The sequence below is a fragment of the Paramisgurnus dabryanus genome, chromosome 1, assembly GCF_030506205.2.
Source record: "Paramisgurnus dabryanus chromosome 1, PD_genome_1.1, whole genome shotgun sequence".
Lineage (NCBI taxonomy): Eukaryota > Metazoa > Chordata > Actinopteri > Cypriniformes > Cobitidae > Paramisgurnus > Paramisgurnus dabryanus.
The window spans coordinates 54,378,697-54,396,901 of record NC_133337.1 but is presented as its reverse complement, the minus strand read 5'-3'; the positions used below and the strand labels follow the sequence as shown (position 1 = coordinate 54,396,901).

At 39.8% G+C, this 18,205-nt stretch overlaps 1 protein-coding gene across 1 annotated transcript in view; it reads right to left on the bottom strand.

Moving 5' to 3' along the window:
* The window catches only part of odad2 (outer dynein arm docking complex subunit 2), a 69,712-nt gene that overhangs the window by 5,293 nt on the left and 46,214 nt on the right, over positions 1 to 18,205 (bottom strand). Inside the window, exons 16-18 of the mRNA XM_065242812.1 lie at positions 13,716 to 13,830; positions 7,638 to 7,826; positions 7,072 to 7,287 (exon numbers count right to left, since the gene is read on the bottom strand). Of these exons, the coding sequence (XP_065098884.1) occupies positions 7,072 to 7,287; positions 7,638 to 7,826; positions 13,716 to 13,830 (520 nt within the window). The remainder of the gene's footprint in view (positions 1 to 7,071; positions 7,288 to 7,637; positions 7,827 to 13,715; positions 13,831 to 18,205) is intronic.

Genomic DNA, 18,205 nt, shown 5'->3' with positions numbered 1-18,205 from the left:
TCGCTCCCTGTCATCACATCACTACTAGAGCAAGCTCCTGATTGGTTAACACAGCGCAAATATCCGCGAAAGTTCACGTTTCCCGCTTCAGCGCTCAATTGCGCATTCCGCCCGCTCCACACCACACTTTCCGCCCCATTCGCACCACGCCATTCGCTGTAGGATGCCTATTCGCATCTTTGCATTGACTTAAGGGGGTGGTTCAATGGTATGCCTTCTGACTTATTAACACAGTTATAGAATTGTTTCCTCATGCTAAACGTAGGCAAAGTGTCAAAAAAGCAGTTGGACGAGTATTTCTGTGCCGAATGCACTTCGCCAGGGTTCGTACAAGTTTCGGAAAGTATTTTTCGATTACGGGTCCAGCTGACGTTTCAGGGGTTTCTATACGTATCACTTCTTTTTATGGGCACTTCCCCCGAAAAACTCCGCCCACCCGACAATCAGCTGGAGACACTACAATTTACAAACATGACATCACATTACATGACAGCTTTGTTTAATTTCAAAACTCAACAATGGCACAAAGTGTAGTTTTGGATGTAAGGAATAGAAAGCCAGCCGTATGGAAACAATGGATTTAGTTTATTATCCGGGGTAGCAGCGGAGTTTTGCGTGTATGTTTGATGCACTGGATTTCATTGAAAAGTCTCAACCGGGTCATGAGTTGCATGTGGTAAGTAAGACTTCTGTCATATGTTGGAAATAGGCACGTGCATATTATATAAATGACACGAACATGTAGTGAATCATAAGTTAAACAGTGTTGTATAATGTTGCATGACTCTTACTCGCTCCTTCCGTGTTAGTAACTCCTCCTTCTTAATTTTTTCGTACGTTAGCGGAAAGAATCGGTAAAGCTAATCTTTCTTTTATAAATTTGATTAAACCAAAGACTCTTCGGAGATATAAAAGACGTAATACTACTCTATAGGTACTCCACATTAACATCAGTGCTTGCCACCTCTTCCGTGTCTGATGTGAATGCCACATAAACCGCCCCAAAGACAGTCAAACACCAATGAGTAAAGTGACATTTGTGAAAATAAGGCATTTAAATTATTGACTAATAACCTTTTTTATTGTCAATTAATGTGAATTACTAAACCTAAACATAAGAGTCTAAAAAAAAATGCTTACTTACGAGAAAACACGTCAGACGCACATAGAGGGTTTTGCATCTAGGCATCTTTAAATACATCCAAGATATTCTGCATTCCTCACCTCAACTGAAACAAAGGGTCAAGTCATGCTGTTTCAATACATAAAACACGCTAAACCTCAGACACATGCTACTGTACTCAGATCAGAGAGCCCAGCTGAGGAGGCATTCTGAACAGCCTGAGTTTGTACATGGACATCATCTGCTTGCCATATCCACACCCCAGCTTCAACCTGCTACACAAGAGCATGACTAAAAAGAAACGTATGGAATATTTTGCGTATGTTTTATACGTTTCTTCGCCTGCTTGTACAGTACATCCCTCAATATCTTGTGCACATAGTGTCTATTTTAAATATTGTCTCTATTTACATAAGCGGGACAGATTGAAGCAAACAAAAACCTCACAGTCCATAAATACACACTCGTAGCGCCCAAAACATACCAGGATCTGGCAACCTGCACCGGCTGGAATCCTCTCTGATGAAAATGGCTGATAATTACAGTTCGTATTTTGTAATTGGTCTCGCAAAGGTATTTTTGCCTATGAAAGGAGTTCTTTAATAGAAGAATCTGGCTAAAGCTGTCTGCAAGGATTTATGGCTTCAACAAGCAATCTGCAAAGCTGCGGCAGCGCTGGAGGGAGAGAGGCTGGATGAATAGAGTTTCTGAGCATCTGATGAAATGAAACACATCCGAACGAGAGCTGTGAGATACTGAGCGTAGATGTCAAATCAAATGAAGTGTGCACCTATTCTCAAGGAACACACTGGTGAATACAGATGATACAGCCTATACTGTATGCTGTCTGATGCGGTCTCTTTTTTAGAGATCGAGAATGGCAGCCTTAGCCGTTTTAGTGCCCAGCGGACTGAATGATTCTTTTATTTACACGTGTAAAAACATAACCGTCTGTTATTTCGAGGTGTACACTCGTAAAATTATAAAAGGTTTTTGTTTCGTTCTCAGCTTACGCTCATAACCATTTTAAAATGTTCGTTCCTATTTTATGAATTATTCAAATGGAATATTAAACGTTGGTGTCTGCGTTTAAACAAATTGTGTAAAGGCAGAGGCAAAAATGGGTGCAAAGATTGGTCTCTAATGCATTTTCCAGTGTAAAATACTTTTGTCTCAATGCTTAATTTCCTCTGCTAAAGCGCGAGGGACTGAGTTCTACACCATTAACAACGTCAGGCAGGAAAGTTACAGACAGAACATACGTCTGAAAGGGCACAGCATGCAGGGAGGGAGAGAGAGCGAGAGAGCGAGAGAGAGAGCGAGAGAGAGAGAGAGAGAGAGAGAGAGAGAGATGAGAGAGAGAGAGAAAGAAAGAAAGAGAGAGAGAGAGAGAGAGAGAGAGAGAGAGAGAGAGAGAGGAGAGAGAGAGAGAGAGACAGCTTCTGGGTGTACAAGAGCTTTTGACTCTGAAATACTGTTGCAATAATAGCAAGAGGCAGTCTTGAGTTTTACACCCCTTCATAAATTAGACTACAGTGCAGACATGGTTCCCCGATAAACTGTCTCTCGAAACTCATTTTCAACATTAGGAAATATTGCTTTAACACATCCACCGTCACAATCATCTGTATATCATATTTTAAAAGTATATTCATACTTCTTTCCTCGAGGTTGTTCAGGTGGAGGCCACAAATATGTCAACTAGAATGAATCATAAATGACTGCTTGGTAAGGAAACATCGATTACAGTCAGATAAAAAAAAATTATGATAACATTCACACTCCAGCAGACACTGAAAACATGCTTTTACACGGACAAACATGTTCAGTTTTTGTTGTTGCTTAAAGCAGGCTGAAAAACATTGTGCTTAACAACTTTTGCAAATTGGACATTACTCTTTCGGAACACCAAATGTTCAGTCCAGCCTCCAATTATGGGCTGAGCTGAACCACATTCACTGCACCAGCACGTAAGGCTACAGCACACCATTAAAGGAACATGGGAAAAAATATTTGGCTGCAACACGACAACCGCTCTCATAATTTATATCCAGTTGTTATTGGGGGCGTGGGGGAGGCTTTTTAACTGTATCTACGAGCTTTCAAACTGTTTTCTCATGTGAAAATCTTATTAAGAAAGTGAGATCAAATGTGGTTGAATTTGCATATTGGCAAAACAAGTTTATTTTTCCAAATTAGATTACAACGTGCAAGATCTATACGCCACACAGCGTTTATTTGGTTTTGAGAACAATGGTGGTATCAGGTACAGAGCATCTTGGGTCTAGATTTATCTTAGTACAAATGGCATTATGAATTTAAACAGCTATTCAAACGAAGGAAAGTCTGATTGCTTATTTAGGCTATAAAAGGCTATAAACCTCTCAGATTTGGAATGGGCTTTCTGTAGAGGTATATGATAAGCTCTATGATAAGAATCTATGGTTTGTTTGAGCTGTTATTCTATATCTGTCACGCTGCGATATGAAATGTTTTTTTATTCAGATTTAATTTATGATTAGCAAAGAGCAGTTTGCCCCGAATAACCTAGTACAGCTAGAACAAATACTACAGGACACCTTAAGTAAATAAATAAATTTAGTTACGTATATATTGAACAACTATTACAGAAAGTTTTAAAGACTATAAATGTTATCTAACATCTGTTCATGTAACTGAACTGGTAGAGCTGTCAAAGTCAAAGTCATGGTTCAAACACATACGTGAAAAGTAAAGTGATGTAATGACCAATGTATGGCTAACCATACTTGGAATGTGACCTCTCCATTTAAAGGGACACTCCACTTTATTTAAAATAGCTCATTTTCCAGCTCCCCTACAGTTAAACATTTAATTTATACCATTTTGGAATCCATTTAGCCGATCTCCGGGTCTGGCAGGACCACATTTAGCATAGCTTAGCATAATCTATTGTATCTGATTAGACCATTAGCATCGCGCTAAAATGACCAAAGAGTTTTGATATTTTTCCTATTTAAAACTTGACTCTACTGTAGTTACATTCTGTACTAAGACCGACGAAAATTTTAAATTGCGATTTTCTAGGCCGATATGGCTAGGAACTATACTCTCATTCTGGCGTAATAATCAAGGACTTTGCTGCCGTACCATGGCTGCAGCAGGTGCAATTATATTACGCAGAGCCCGAAAGTAGTCCCCTGCTATTGAAAGTTACCAAGGGGACTATTTTCGGGCAGTGCGTAATATCATTGCACTAACACAAGCACTGCAAGTCGTGAACACACACACCCGGAGAAGTGGGCAGCTATCACTGTAGCACCCGGTGAGCAATGTGGCACAGGTGGCTTGCTCAAGGGCACCGCAGTCGCAACCTACTGGCTGTTAGACTCGAACCAGTAACTCTTGGGTTACAAGCCGAAACTTTGTAACTATTAGGCCACAACTGACCCAGTCTGTAAAACCCCTAAAAATAATTTTTGGGGATTAACTACATAAAATCATCCCATTTAAAGAACAGTTAGTGTAAAGATTGACTAAGGCCATATCAAAGATTAAAAGCAATGGCTGAAATCAAACTTTGATGCTCCCAATCTCATAATTACATTATAAGAATTGAATCTGGATTTCGCATGGTCACATACTGATATAAATGTATAGCTTGTAAGTAGTTTTGAATAAAAGCTTCTGCCAAACATGCAAATGTAACATAGCGTTTAGTTTATCTTTTGATTTTCTGTGGCTTGAGTGTTTTGGAAATGTATTCCAGTGCCTGGCAGTCAGAAAGTATCCCAGCAGTGTTCTGTCACTCTCGAACCGCCTGCCTTGCCAAAGACGTGCCACAGTCACATTCTGCTCCTCAATCCCAGCAGCTTGCCGAGCAACCGTTCCCCGCGCAACAGCCTTTTAATGCTCCGCAGCCCTGGCATGCTACTGTAGGGCACAGGGATGACTGGGGGTGGCGGAGCCCAGCTTAGCGTACACACTGCTGTTTGCTCTGCTGAATTCCCATGACGGTTAGAAAATGCTCTCACTTCCGCCCCCCCCACCATACGTTCCAAAAAAGAAAACTAGCCTTGTTCTTCTGCCCTCGTTGCCCCAAAATAGTTATAAAATACATCCTTTCAAAGCTCATTAGCACTGTTTTCACATACTGGGTGCCAACCCTGCTATACAGAAGGTCTCAGCTGACATTGTTGTTGACAAGAAAACAAGAGGTTTTTGCAACCAAGTTTGTGCAAAAAGACAGCTTGCTAAATTTAATCTTGGTGCATATGGTACAAAAGCAATGCTTTGGTTTACTAATGACAGTAATTAAGGGTATTCAAAAATTTTCAGATTAAGGACCCATTGATGAATAGAGAGACAAAGCAGGGACCTCATTGTCCCTGAAAACTGTGTGTTTCATTTAAAGCCTGACTTATAATAATATGTATTTATAATCATATAATTTTACTGGATTTTAATATGGTAAAGAAAACATTTACACTAGCTGAGTATGTAAAGCTTTTTTATATAGCATTTTAAAATGTCATGTGACCGCAGACCCTCTGCTAAAGACACCTGCTATACATTTGTTTTTGCCTGAATTGACGGTCTGGCAGAATTGTATGATATTTTTATAGTTCAATAAACAAATTCCTTTAATGGACATACAATGTGCAAATCTTTAACCTGCAATTTCACCTTCTGATGCATGAGGACACAGCTAATATACACTCACTCACCTAAAGGATTATTAGGAACACCATTCCAATACTGTGTTTGACCCCCTTTCGCCTTCAGAACTGCCTTAATTCTACATACCATCGATTCAACAAGGTGCTGAAAGCATTCTTTAGAAATGTTGGCCTATATTGATAAGATAGCATCTTGCAGTTTATGGAGATTTGTGGGATGCACATCCAGGGCACGAAGCTCCCGTTCCACCACATCCCAAAGATGCTCTATTGGGTTGAGATCTGGTGACTGTGGGGATCATTTTAGTACAGTGAACTCATTGTCATGTTCAAGAAACCAATTTGAAATGATTCGAGCTTTGTGACATAGTGCATTATCCTGCTGGAAGTAGCCAGTAGGTACATGGTGGGTATAAAGGGATGGACATGGTCAGAAACAATGCTCAGGTAGGCTGTGGCATTTAAACGATGCCCAATTGGCACTAAGGGGCCTAAATTGTGCCAAGAAAACATCCCCCACACCATTACAGCACCAACACAAGCCTGTACAGTGGTAACAAGGCATGATGGATCCATGTTCTCATTCTGTATACACCAAATTCTGACTCTACCATCTGAATGTGTCAACAGAAATCGAGACTCATCAGACCAGGTCTTCAACTGTCCAACTTGTGCAATTTTAGCCTCTTTTTCCTATGTGTAGTGGAGATGAGTGGTACCCGGTGGGGTCTTCTGCTGTTGTAGCCCATCCGCCTCAAGGTTGTGTGTGTTGTGGCTTCACAAATGCTTTGCTGCATACCTTAGTTGTCAGGAGTGGTTATTTCAGTCAAAGTTGCTCTTCTTTCAGCTTGAATCAGTCGGCCCATTCTCCTCTGACCTCCAGCAAAACAAGGCATTTTCGCCCACAGGACTTCTGCATACTGGATGTTTTTACCTTTTCACAACATTCTTTGTAAACACTAGAAATGGTTGTGCGTGAAAATCCCAGTAACTGAGCAGAATGTGAAATACTCAGACCGGCCCGTCTGGCACCAACAACCATGCCACGCTCAAAATTGCTTAAATCACCTTTCTTTCCCATTCTGACATTCAGTTTGGAGTACAGGAGATTGTCTTGATCAGGACCACACCCCTAAATGCATTGAAGCAACTGCCATGTGAATGGTTGATTAGATAATTGTATTAATGAGAAATTGAACAGGTGTTCCTTATAATCCTTTAGGTGAGCGTATGTATATGGCAGTCAAATCTGACAGAAATAAAAGATGTAATGCACATTAAAAACCATACCTTGACCACCCCATGTTCATGCATAGTAACGCAGTTGCTAGGGTCTTTGGAGAGCTCAAACAGTGCCCGGGCCGTAGCCTGGTGGACTGATGGGTCTTTTGAACGAAGGTAGCGCACCAGAGGGGCTACAGCGTTTCCAAATAAGACACAGTTATTCCCCCATGTACAGCAATGGGCGATGGCTTCCGCCAGGTGACGGCGTAGCTTATCATCCACCTGCACAACCACACACAAACAGTATACTGAAAACAGCACATGCTTATATTGTTTCTGCATTCAACCAATTGCTTGACTTACTTTTAAAATGATGCATTTGCAAAGCTTTTATCCAAAGTACATGAAAGCTTTATTTTTTCAGTAAATTAATTTCCTGGATATTCAAACCCATAATCTTGGTTTTACTAGCATCATACTCAACTAGATAAGCTATAGGAATACTAATGTAGATATGTAGATGACTTTGAAGAAAATGTCAATAAGCTTAGAAGTGAAATGTCATAAAGGACAAAGATCCCCTAAAGATGACTGGGTGAGGACATGTGAAACATGCTTTGGGTAGGACTCACAGTGTTGGTGAGGCTGGCCAGCATTGGAACCACTCCATGGTCTGTAATAACTGCCAGGTTCTCCACATCTTTGGCAATTTTGGCAATGGCTGCACACACGCTGGCCAGCACATCTTTATTCGTCGATTTAAGCAAATTAACAATGAGCTCCAAACCACCCACAAAAGAACGCACCATTTCCCCGGCATCCTGAAACACATACCAAGAAAAAAACACGAGATACGTCATGACTGTGTGCATTAATGTGAACAAGAATATGTGATGCTATTACTGGCTGACTGTGGAGGCTGTTATGGTATGCGAGTATGCATGCATACTGTTATAAAATAACTCAAAATTATAGCAGTATACAGGAATGTAAAGTTACATCTTTCAAAACAATTTCATCTTTTTATCATTATATTTTACTGAGACAAAAATGTTAACACTTCTTCATATAGTCATATATTCTGAAGATACATAAAACAAAACACAGTGGAGTAAAGAAGTATGCAGTTCTTGGTTAATATGCATAACAGGTGGTTGATGAATAAGATGCAAGATTTTGCACTGAAGTAGTGTTTTTTAATTCTTGTATGCTCGTGTCCATACTAAACATATTCACATATTCAGTAATTTACATACAGGCTGAGAAAAGTAACCTTTGGTGTTTTAGATCTTATTTTTCTGTTTATTTGTGTAAAGCAAAGCTATGTTTTGGGTTTGGGTCTTCCATGCCAAAGTCCTGACAGGCAGTGAAGGGAAAGACCGCAGTAAAAGTGTGGGCACTCACACCCGCAAATAATACACAGAAATGGCAAAGTTAGATGCTCTTTTAGAAAAAAAATCTCATTTCAGTGGTGCCAGAGGGTATGCAGCACGCCAGCATGGCACCAGGCTGTTTACAATGATTAGAAAATTGTATAGTGATATCTTTATTGACATAGACATATTATTATGTTTTGGAGTTTGGATGAGGATGTAATTTTGTAAACATGCTATTTCTATGCTGTATTGCCACCTGCTATTTTTACAGGATGAGGAAGACGAGGAATGATTATGTTGTACTTGTAAACTCGACCTGATTTTGCCAACTGAGAGATGTCCTCAGGGCAACATATTGTTTTGACCCCAAAACAATATTTTTGTAAATAAAACCCACCACAAACCTCATAACTGAACCCTTAAATAAGAGGAAAATGATAAGTGAAAAACAATGGTCTAGAAGCAGCTAATCCTGGTTGTAAGCATAAACTTAAAACAAACTGTAAACTTATTTCTGAAATCTGATTGGTTGATTTTAATGTTGCCCTAGGGTCAATATTATGTTGCCCTTAGGACATCAAACACTTGGCAAAACGTGAGTAGTACAGGTAATGTGATGCATTAATGGAGTAGCATAGGCCACTTTTTCTGCTCTGGTTATGTCCAACAGTTCATTTCAATTTGAATTACATAAGGCGTATCGGTAACACTTTACTTGAAGAGGTGTTCATAAGACTGACACGACACCTTGATAATCATGACATGACTTTATGCATGTTTATGACAGCTGTCACTAAGGGTCATTTGTTCAATTATGTAACTTTTAATGCAAAGATGGCATTGTTTGAGATGTCTTAGTTATGACAACTTAGCATAAATGGATACATCATAACTTGTCATGACAACTTGACATTACCAAGGCAACATAACTGACCACTTTATACCAGTGATACAAATTTAATTTGAGATTAAAATGTCATTAAGTGTTAAAACTCTGTCATATTGTTTTATAACTGCGTCATTAATTTTTTGTGACCTCAACTACAGTGGTACAAATTTAATTTGTCATTAAAATGCCATTAAGTGTACTCTGTCAAATAATTTTATATCAGCATCATGAATGTTCTTCAGGTCATAATGTTTTTTTAAGTCTCCCTAATGTGTTTAAGAAATAAAATCAATCATCCAATAATAATAATAAAAAATAATAATATTAATAAAATTATATTTTATTGCACAAGTAGACAGATTCGCCTTAATCCCAGCCTCAGGCCATTCAAAAATACTGGTTTGTTGTTGGCAAAACCCATTAAAAGTTTGATCAAAATGTTCTTTTAAAGTACAAGAAAACATATCAGATGAGCTTTTTGCATCTGACCTCTTCATATTTTTTTAAATAATTAAATTAAAGTGTGTTTTTCCACCGATAAAGCTGGTTACGAGTGGCCATTTATAAAAAGGACTGGACTCACTGAATTACATCTCATAACAGCAGCACAAAGTTTAAAGCACCAACAACAAATCTAGCCCCATATAACCTTGTGTTTCTCAAAACAGCCTAAAAAACCTCTTGTACACTGTACAGTACAAAGTGGTCCAGCATACAAGATCACAGTAAGAAAAACAAGAAAAGATCCAGAAAAGGTCAAAAGTAGGAAGTGGCGTGAAGACAGCAACATCAGAGTATAGATGGGAGGGTCAGCCTCTAAAGTCATGCCAAATGATGAGCTCTTGGTTTAGCATGTCTGAGCAAAAAACACAGAGATCTTGGAGGAGAGGGGAGGGATCTGCAGCGTGTCTCACACAGGAAATGGCAGTACAGGAATACTGATGAAGACTGGGAACGAGAGAGAGAGAGGAAGTATGGCAGAGCCACCAGCTGCGGAGGGTCACTAAGGAACCCTTTCAACCCAGAGCCCACAAAAACATCCCCAACTAAGTTCCACATCAGCAAACACAGCACGGAGCGAGATGTGCAGAGAGGGAGGAAGAGAGAAAGCGAGAAAACGGATGAAACACTAACAGAGTACAAAAAGTGATGCAAGGCAAGCTGAAAAGAAAGACGACCCCGAGGGACAAAAAGGAAAGAACAAGATGAATACAAGAGAAGAGAAAAATTAGAAAATTAATCAACATGGATTCTACTGCAGTTTAGTATGACAAAGACTACTTTGAAGCAAGATCTTACAAAAATCGGCTAAAGACCCTCTGTCCTTTAATGGTCCTGAAAAAATACTCTTGTCAAAGAAAAAACTCTCTACCCTTAACCATAAACTCATCCCTAAAACCAGACTGAGGGGTTGATACAGACCCTAAATCTAACCTAACATTACATCTAAACCTTTTGGTTGAACTTTTGTTGGAATGTTATTCCAAAACCAACAAGGATGTGTCCTATGCAGAAATCATGTTCCACAGGGACATACAGGCTGTCTGGTTCCACTAAGAACCTTCCAAAGAAACATGCATAGAAACTGTCCATTGCACAAAAGGTAAAGAACAATGTACACTCTTTAAAATAAAGTAGTTTCACAATGCCATAGAAGAACCATTTTTGGCTTTTTTTAAAGAGCTCCTATTTTAAATTTCATGATTTTACACTTCTTTTGGTGTGTAACAGTGGCAGCTGGTGACTGCTCTTCCGAGGTGCGCAAATTCAAAATGTGTTCGGAGTGTCATATGTGTTTGTGTTTTCAAAATATGTGTTTGTTGCGTCATGTGAACCATGTGCATCACTTGTTTTGTCAAAATAAGTGCCTGCTGAACAAGCGTCAAAACGGTTTATGATAAAAGAGACGCTCACGTTCACAAAATACACGCAAGACACTCCCTTAACAGTAAACTCTGATTACGCATGAGATTATGGGAGTAGGGCTGAACAATACATCGAATTTTCATTGTCATCGCGATATGAACTCACGCGATGAACACATCGAAACAGACAGCCTTGACGCGATGAATGAAGGGAAAATGGTAAGCGCATGTAATAAACGTTTGACCTATCACGTTTAGTCCTGAAGACATGCCCTGCGTCCCAAACCGCATACTTCCATACTATATAGTAGGCGAACAGCACTTCTTCTTGTACTCTTTGCATACTATATAGTATGGAAGTAGGCAGTTTGGGACGCATGGATGGTTTGCACGTTCATGTTATTAGGCCAATCAGGGGAAACCCCAAGTCAGCTACGCTCAGATTGATTTGTGAGGTGTCAGTTGCGACGCTGTGCCTGTTAGCAAAAACGATGGTGGAGAAAGGAGAGAAGAGTGAGGAAAATGTGTTGTCAGACGAAGACCTTGTGGTGAAAAGGAACAGCACTTCAGCTACATCATGGAATTATTTTGGATTTAGGAGAGATGACGCCACAAACACAGGTACTGTGGAAGCGGTGATTCACATATTGCGTCTATTGCGCACTCAAGTTCATTATTTCAAATGTAGGCGCGCAGTATGTGTGCTCTGGAAGCGCTGGGTCGCGACTCGCATGCGGTGCGACACGCTCGTTTTTTTTTTCAAAAACATTTTAACTTTTCAGAATGACACAAGCACAGCGTGCAGGTCATGTGACAATAATCTACGTGTCTAGCGTTTTCCACGCGTTTTTAGGCGCGACATGTGAATGGCCCCTAAAACATGAAAAAATATAAAATATTTATCACAACTCACATAGTCATCGCAACATTAAAGAATGTCGCCGCACATCGCAACTTTTCCTCACATTGTGCAGCCCTATATGGGAGTATCTGGCAAACGCGAGCATCTCTTTTATCATAAACCCTTTAGATGCGTCTGCAGCAGACACGTGATGCACATCGATTCACACTCGACACACCAAACACATATTTTGAAATTACGAACCACGCACATGACAGGTGAAAAAGTTGATCGATCAGCTTGGTCATGCATTTTCTGGATCAGATTCAGGCTTGTATTAATAAGGGACACTAAAGAAAATATTATCTACTGTTGGGAGCTAATCTTCCAAATATGGTAAGGAGCATCATATTTCTGTCACTCGCCTGAGGTATTCGGCCAATCAGGGGGGCATAGAGGAGTAATCTATGGTATGTGGCAAATAATGTAAACTACGCGAAACACACTGTATTATACCAAATTACGTTCTTTTAAGCAACGTAATAAAGGCTCTTAAACATCCAAAAAACCTTTCTGTGTTTTTTAAAAAAGGGTTCTTTTTAGTGGATAAAGGCTGTTTTGATTTTAAAAGGTATGACTAAATGGTTCTTTGAGGACCCAAAAAGGGTTCTTCTATGGTAACGCTGTGAGGAACCTTTGGAGCACCTTTACTTTTTGGGCACCACAAACAAACAAAAAAGTTTCCTGAAGGTTACTGAATAATGCATTATGATTCTCTAAGCATTGGGATAATTAAGCACAATCCTCATTAAAACAGACAGCAGCGTGTTTTATCCTGAACATCCAATGCTGATTAAGAACAAAGCACATCTTACGGTAGCTTATAATCACTTAGGGATTCATAGTACGTACCAGCTGCGTGTGTGTGTGTGTTTGTTCACTGGCAGGGATTCTGAAGCCCCCAGATGCGGTTCCTCAAGCATGATTTTCATAAATCGGGCCCTGGAGCTGCTAACTCAAGCCACATGGGCCTTTATCTAAATAACCGCTGCTGTGAGGCCGATCAGGTTCCTAGTTTGGATGGGTACAACATTATTTTGTGTAGTTCTTGCCACCAGCCCAACTCTCCTCTATCCCGACCTAAGTAAGCATGTGGCATTTAAAAAATGTGCACCATAAATGAGATGCAAACGGTGGCGTACTCGGTTAGCAATTAGTCTGAGGACTGCTGTACTGTTTTGATCCCGACTCAATAAATAAATGAATTGGTTCAATCGCATATTACAGCCTGGGGGAAACAGGGAGTAGAGAAAGATCAACCAGTACGAATTCTTCCCCTGAGAAGACCAAATACAAGTATTTTTTACATAAATATACATGGATTTTTCAACCAATGCTGTTATATTTGTAACTGTGTTGTTAATCTGCAGGAACAATAAGGCATTTGTTATAGCGTATTACACAAGAGGCTCAGGGAACCAGACTTGGTCTGTGCCAGCATTAAGTATAAATCCACACATACCCATACATTTGATAAAGTAATTAAAGTAATAAAAGTGTTTTATGTGTTATATATGTGTTGACTTGTAGAATGGTGGTAGCTGCTATAAATCACTGAAGAGAGAGAGAGAGAGAGAGAGAGAGAGAGAGAGAGAGAGAGAGAGAGAGAGAGAGAGAGAGAGAGAGAGAGAGAGAGAGAGAGAGAGAGAGAGAGAGAGAGATTGCAAGATGAAGCATACCTTTGCATTCTCAATGCAGGGGCAGATGGCCCAGGCAGCACTTGCCTGAACTTCTGGATTGGGGTTTTTCAGCAAAGACCACAGAAGACGTACACCATCAAGACGATCAATGATCCTGAAAGATAATATGAAAAGTGGACAGCTAAGTTATTAAATTTTTAGTTAAATTACAACACAATGTACAGTGTGAGCTCAAATCTTGTTCCCCAACATGTTTATATGTCTGTTTTTCCCAGGGTTATCTCCTGCCGTGATGATGAAACCATTCCAGTAGCAGATCAGAAAGAAGCTCAGCATGGCTTTCCCATCACATCCCACCTGCTCCGTCTTTTATACCGGAACTCCCTGCTCACCTTCCAATAACTCCATTAAAACATGTTCGCGCCATCTTGCCCTCAGACTGACCCGCACTTTTAGGAGTCCGTGTGGGTATTTATAGCGGCCGTTGACAAACACGCACATTCACACACCTGCACCGAGTCGCGCCACCTAACCCGATGCACATTCGGAGAAGGAAAAACCCAGAGAAAGTCACTTTTCCAAGTCAAACATTCGCATAGACAAGTCTCTCTATATTTTTTGCTCCTGAGCGAGGTTTGCTCAAGAACAGGCTGTATTTCATTCTGCGGATACGATTCGAGCAAAGGATGTAGTCAGATGCTGGGAAAAAGACTCTTTAGTGCGGTCCGTTTGTCAGGTATAAATAACGCGTAACCTGTTTCCCATGTGTGCATCCAGCGACAAGGCCGATATTCAATGCAATCGTAATTGCTAAACCACGCTGCAAAGGGGGGCTGTGAATGGGCAAGGGGTTGGGTTAGAGGGACAGGCGTACCTACCCACCACATCCTCATAAATCAGTTTGAGTAGCATGAAAATAGGGAAGGCCCCACTATCCTGAGGGGGCAATAAATACTAGCAACAATAGTGGGAGATAGCCCTGTACCTCAATAGGTTAAGATGTATATACTGAGGAGACAACCCTAGAGCAGCAGGATGTAGCCAGAAATCAAGTGGTGTGTGGGTGGTGCAGAGGATGGGATATGTGCACCACATCCATGTGCATGATAACATTGTGCAAAATGGAGGGTGGAAGTGTTAATGGCCATTACATACATTTCAATACATTCAATAAATCTAAGTACTGTGAAAGAGTTTTGAAATAACATTTAGGTATATTCTCGGTTGTGGAGAGCCAGTGTCCTGCTGGGTTTAGCTCCAATTTGCCTCAGCACACCTGCCTAAATTGCGTTTAGTAAGACCTTAATGAGCTGCTTCAGCCATGTTTGATTAGGGTTGGAGCTAAACTCTCCAGGACTCCAGCCATCCTGGATCGAGACTGGGCACCCTGATTTAGACATTGGGCATCACTTTGTTTAACTTGGGTATTAAAATTCATAGAAAATGTTAAGAATTCTAAAACCAGCAACACTTCTTAATTGGACTTAAGCTTTATTTAAACCAGTGCATTTTGATATTTTCAAAAGTGGCTTACTTTTAGAAACAGGCAGAACATAGTGTTCTGTCTGTAAACAATCAAACATGAGCTATGCTAATTGCTTTGCAAACCACTGTTCATGCCGTAACTCTCAAAATAAGTAACAACATGGAACTAAGAGGAACAGAAATGCATACAAAAGCAGAGCAAAGAACGAAAATTAAAAAAAATGCAAATCCTAAATATACATACCATGAGAAAACAAGAACAACTGTTCTTTAGGACCTGTTACATGGATCTACTGAGGTATAGCAGTTAAATGAAATGAATGACCTGATTTCTTCATAAACAAGCTTTGTGGATTTTTACTACGCCACTGCGGCCGCTCACGTCCATAAACGTATTAATCTTACAGACAAAGGCGGTGTGCGTTCAGCTGCCGAAGACAGAGAGAACAAAACGCTCTTCATTTGTGTCCAGCATTAATTAAGAAGGGGACTGCAGTCTATAACCATCTCATAAAAGCAATGGGAATCAGATGTGCTAAATATACAGAAAAACGATACTCAGATCTCTGGAAACGACGACGGTTACGTGTTTGCTGCATGAGTTGACACTGACGAAAATTATGTTTGTTTTGAAGCCAGTATTACACCGTTTCAAGATGCGGAGATGACAGCACAAGTACAGCAGAAGGATTCATGCTCTTGGTGGATCTCAAATCAGAGAGCAGGAAATAAAGTTAAAACATGATGTCTTACAGGATTGGCGAAGCTCGTGTGAAGCAATAGCATTTAAAAGCTGGAAAACTATGACAGGAGTCAAAGGGTTGGGGTTTTCCATTTATAGCTGCAAAACCATAAAATAAACTAACATGCATGTAAGACTACCATACATTAAGATGATTTTTACATAATAAGTCTTTTCGAGTCTTTATGCTCAAAGTGTGTGGTGAAATTGCATATATAATTTCCAGCAGACTTAGCCACTGAAAAAGACACGGACCCATTTAGAAAACTCTACACACTTGGATTGGATATACTTGTTATCAGGAAAAAACGAATGAACCCAAAGACTGAGCTCAGACTATACAGTAATCAAAAACATTAGCGTTCTCGCGCATCCAATGCTTCCCAGATATGGACGGATCGTCCTATGAACATGCATAAAACACCCCACTCTGATTGGTAGTGTTGTAGTTCTCGAGACCAGCATGCACGCACACACATACACACACACACACACGCACGCACACACACACACACACACACACACACACACACACACACACACACACACACACACACACACACACACACACACGCACACGCACGCACGCACGCACATGCACACAGACACAGACAAGAAGTGCCTAATCATATGCATATTTCACATTTTATCATAAGTGTTTTAATGCAGTGACTTGCACTCATCTTGGTCTTGACTTGGTCTCAGCCTGTCTTGGTCTTGACTTGGTCTCGACCCTTTAAAGTCTTGGTCTTGTCTAGGTCTCGGCCTGTCTTGGTCTTGGTTATGACTTGGTCTCGGTAACAACACTACTGACTACAACACTACTGATTGGCTTAACAAAAAATCTGACCACTGTTTGCTGCTACACTTCAGAGTCTAATGCTGGATGCACACTGCTAGCGACTTTGTCGCTGTGGGTCACCCTGTCTCTTTCAATGAGGTCTATAGAAGGCATTCCTAATTTGTTTTTTCCTAGTAACCATTGCTTTTTAAACTTGGTGATGGCAAGGACCCCCAAACATGATGAACCCTTTGCAGAGAACCCCCTTCCTAACATATATATATTCATTTAAATATACATTTTTATATTTAAATTTTTTGCATGAAGAAACATTTAAACATATTGTTTCCAAACTTAAAAGGGACACGTGAAAATCTGACTTTTCTCATGTATAAGTGCTATATTTGGGTCCCCAGTGCTTTTTTACCTAGAAAATGTGAAAAAGATCAATCGAGTAACTTAGTTTTGGTAAACCATTCTCTGCAAGCATGTGAAAAAATAGGTCATTGAAATTTGGCTCACCTTGTGATGTCAGAAGGGGATAATACTGCCCCTTATACCACAGGGCTGTTGAATGATTTATTCTGATCGGTTGACAAAAATTTTCATGGGTGTTGATTATTTTAATGTAAAACGCACACCTAACCTGTCAATATGTCTTTAAATAACCACCAGAGCAATAAAAGGTCTTTACATTTTTTGAAAATAATGCACACCCGCAGTGTAACTATTTATATATATTAGCACCTTGGGTGTGCATTAATTTCAAATAATTCAACCGCTCGTCGTCAATTATTTCTTACTTGATCCCCAACCACGGCATTGCCATTTATTGCAGGTATCAACTCATTTGCATTTAAAAGGACACACCCAAAAAAGGCAGATTTTTGCTCACACCTACAAAGTGGCAAATTTAACAAGCTATAATAAATTATCTATATGGTATTTTGAGCTAGAACTTCACATACAGTACGTACTCGGAGTACACCAAATATTTATTTGACATCTTAAAAAAATCTTGTGAAATGCCCCTTTAAATAATTGGCTACATAGTAAATAGAATACTTTAACAATTTAATTAATTTGTCTTTTTTCTCTGAAATTATCTGGGGACCCCCTTGGACCTTCTTGGGGACTCCAGTTTGTAAGCCCCTATTAGTAACAAATGACGAAAGACGGATGACGTAATCTTCACTAAGTTACTCCCTTTGCTAATCTTTGAAAAGTCGTGCATAATTTGAATAAAGATGAATTTTTTTATCTTTGTCTTGTAGCTGGACACACCCACTTACTGTCACCAATGGTCACTGTCACTTGTGTTGCCGAAGGTCGCCAAGCTTCCATTAAAATGAAAGAGATAATAGGGATCATCACATAGCACTTTATGTTCTCAAAACATAATAGATTAATACTAATAAAATAATAAAAGAATTAAAAAAAAAGAATAATCTGCATAAAAAATATTTTGTGGAGTCATTTGTGCTGATTTTCACCAGTTTCTGTTTAGTCAGTCAGGTCCAA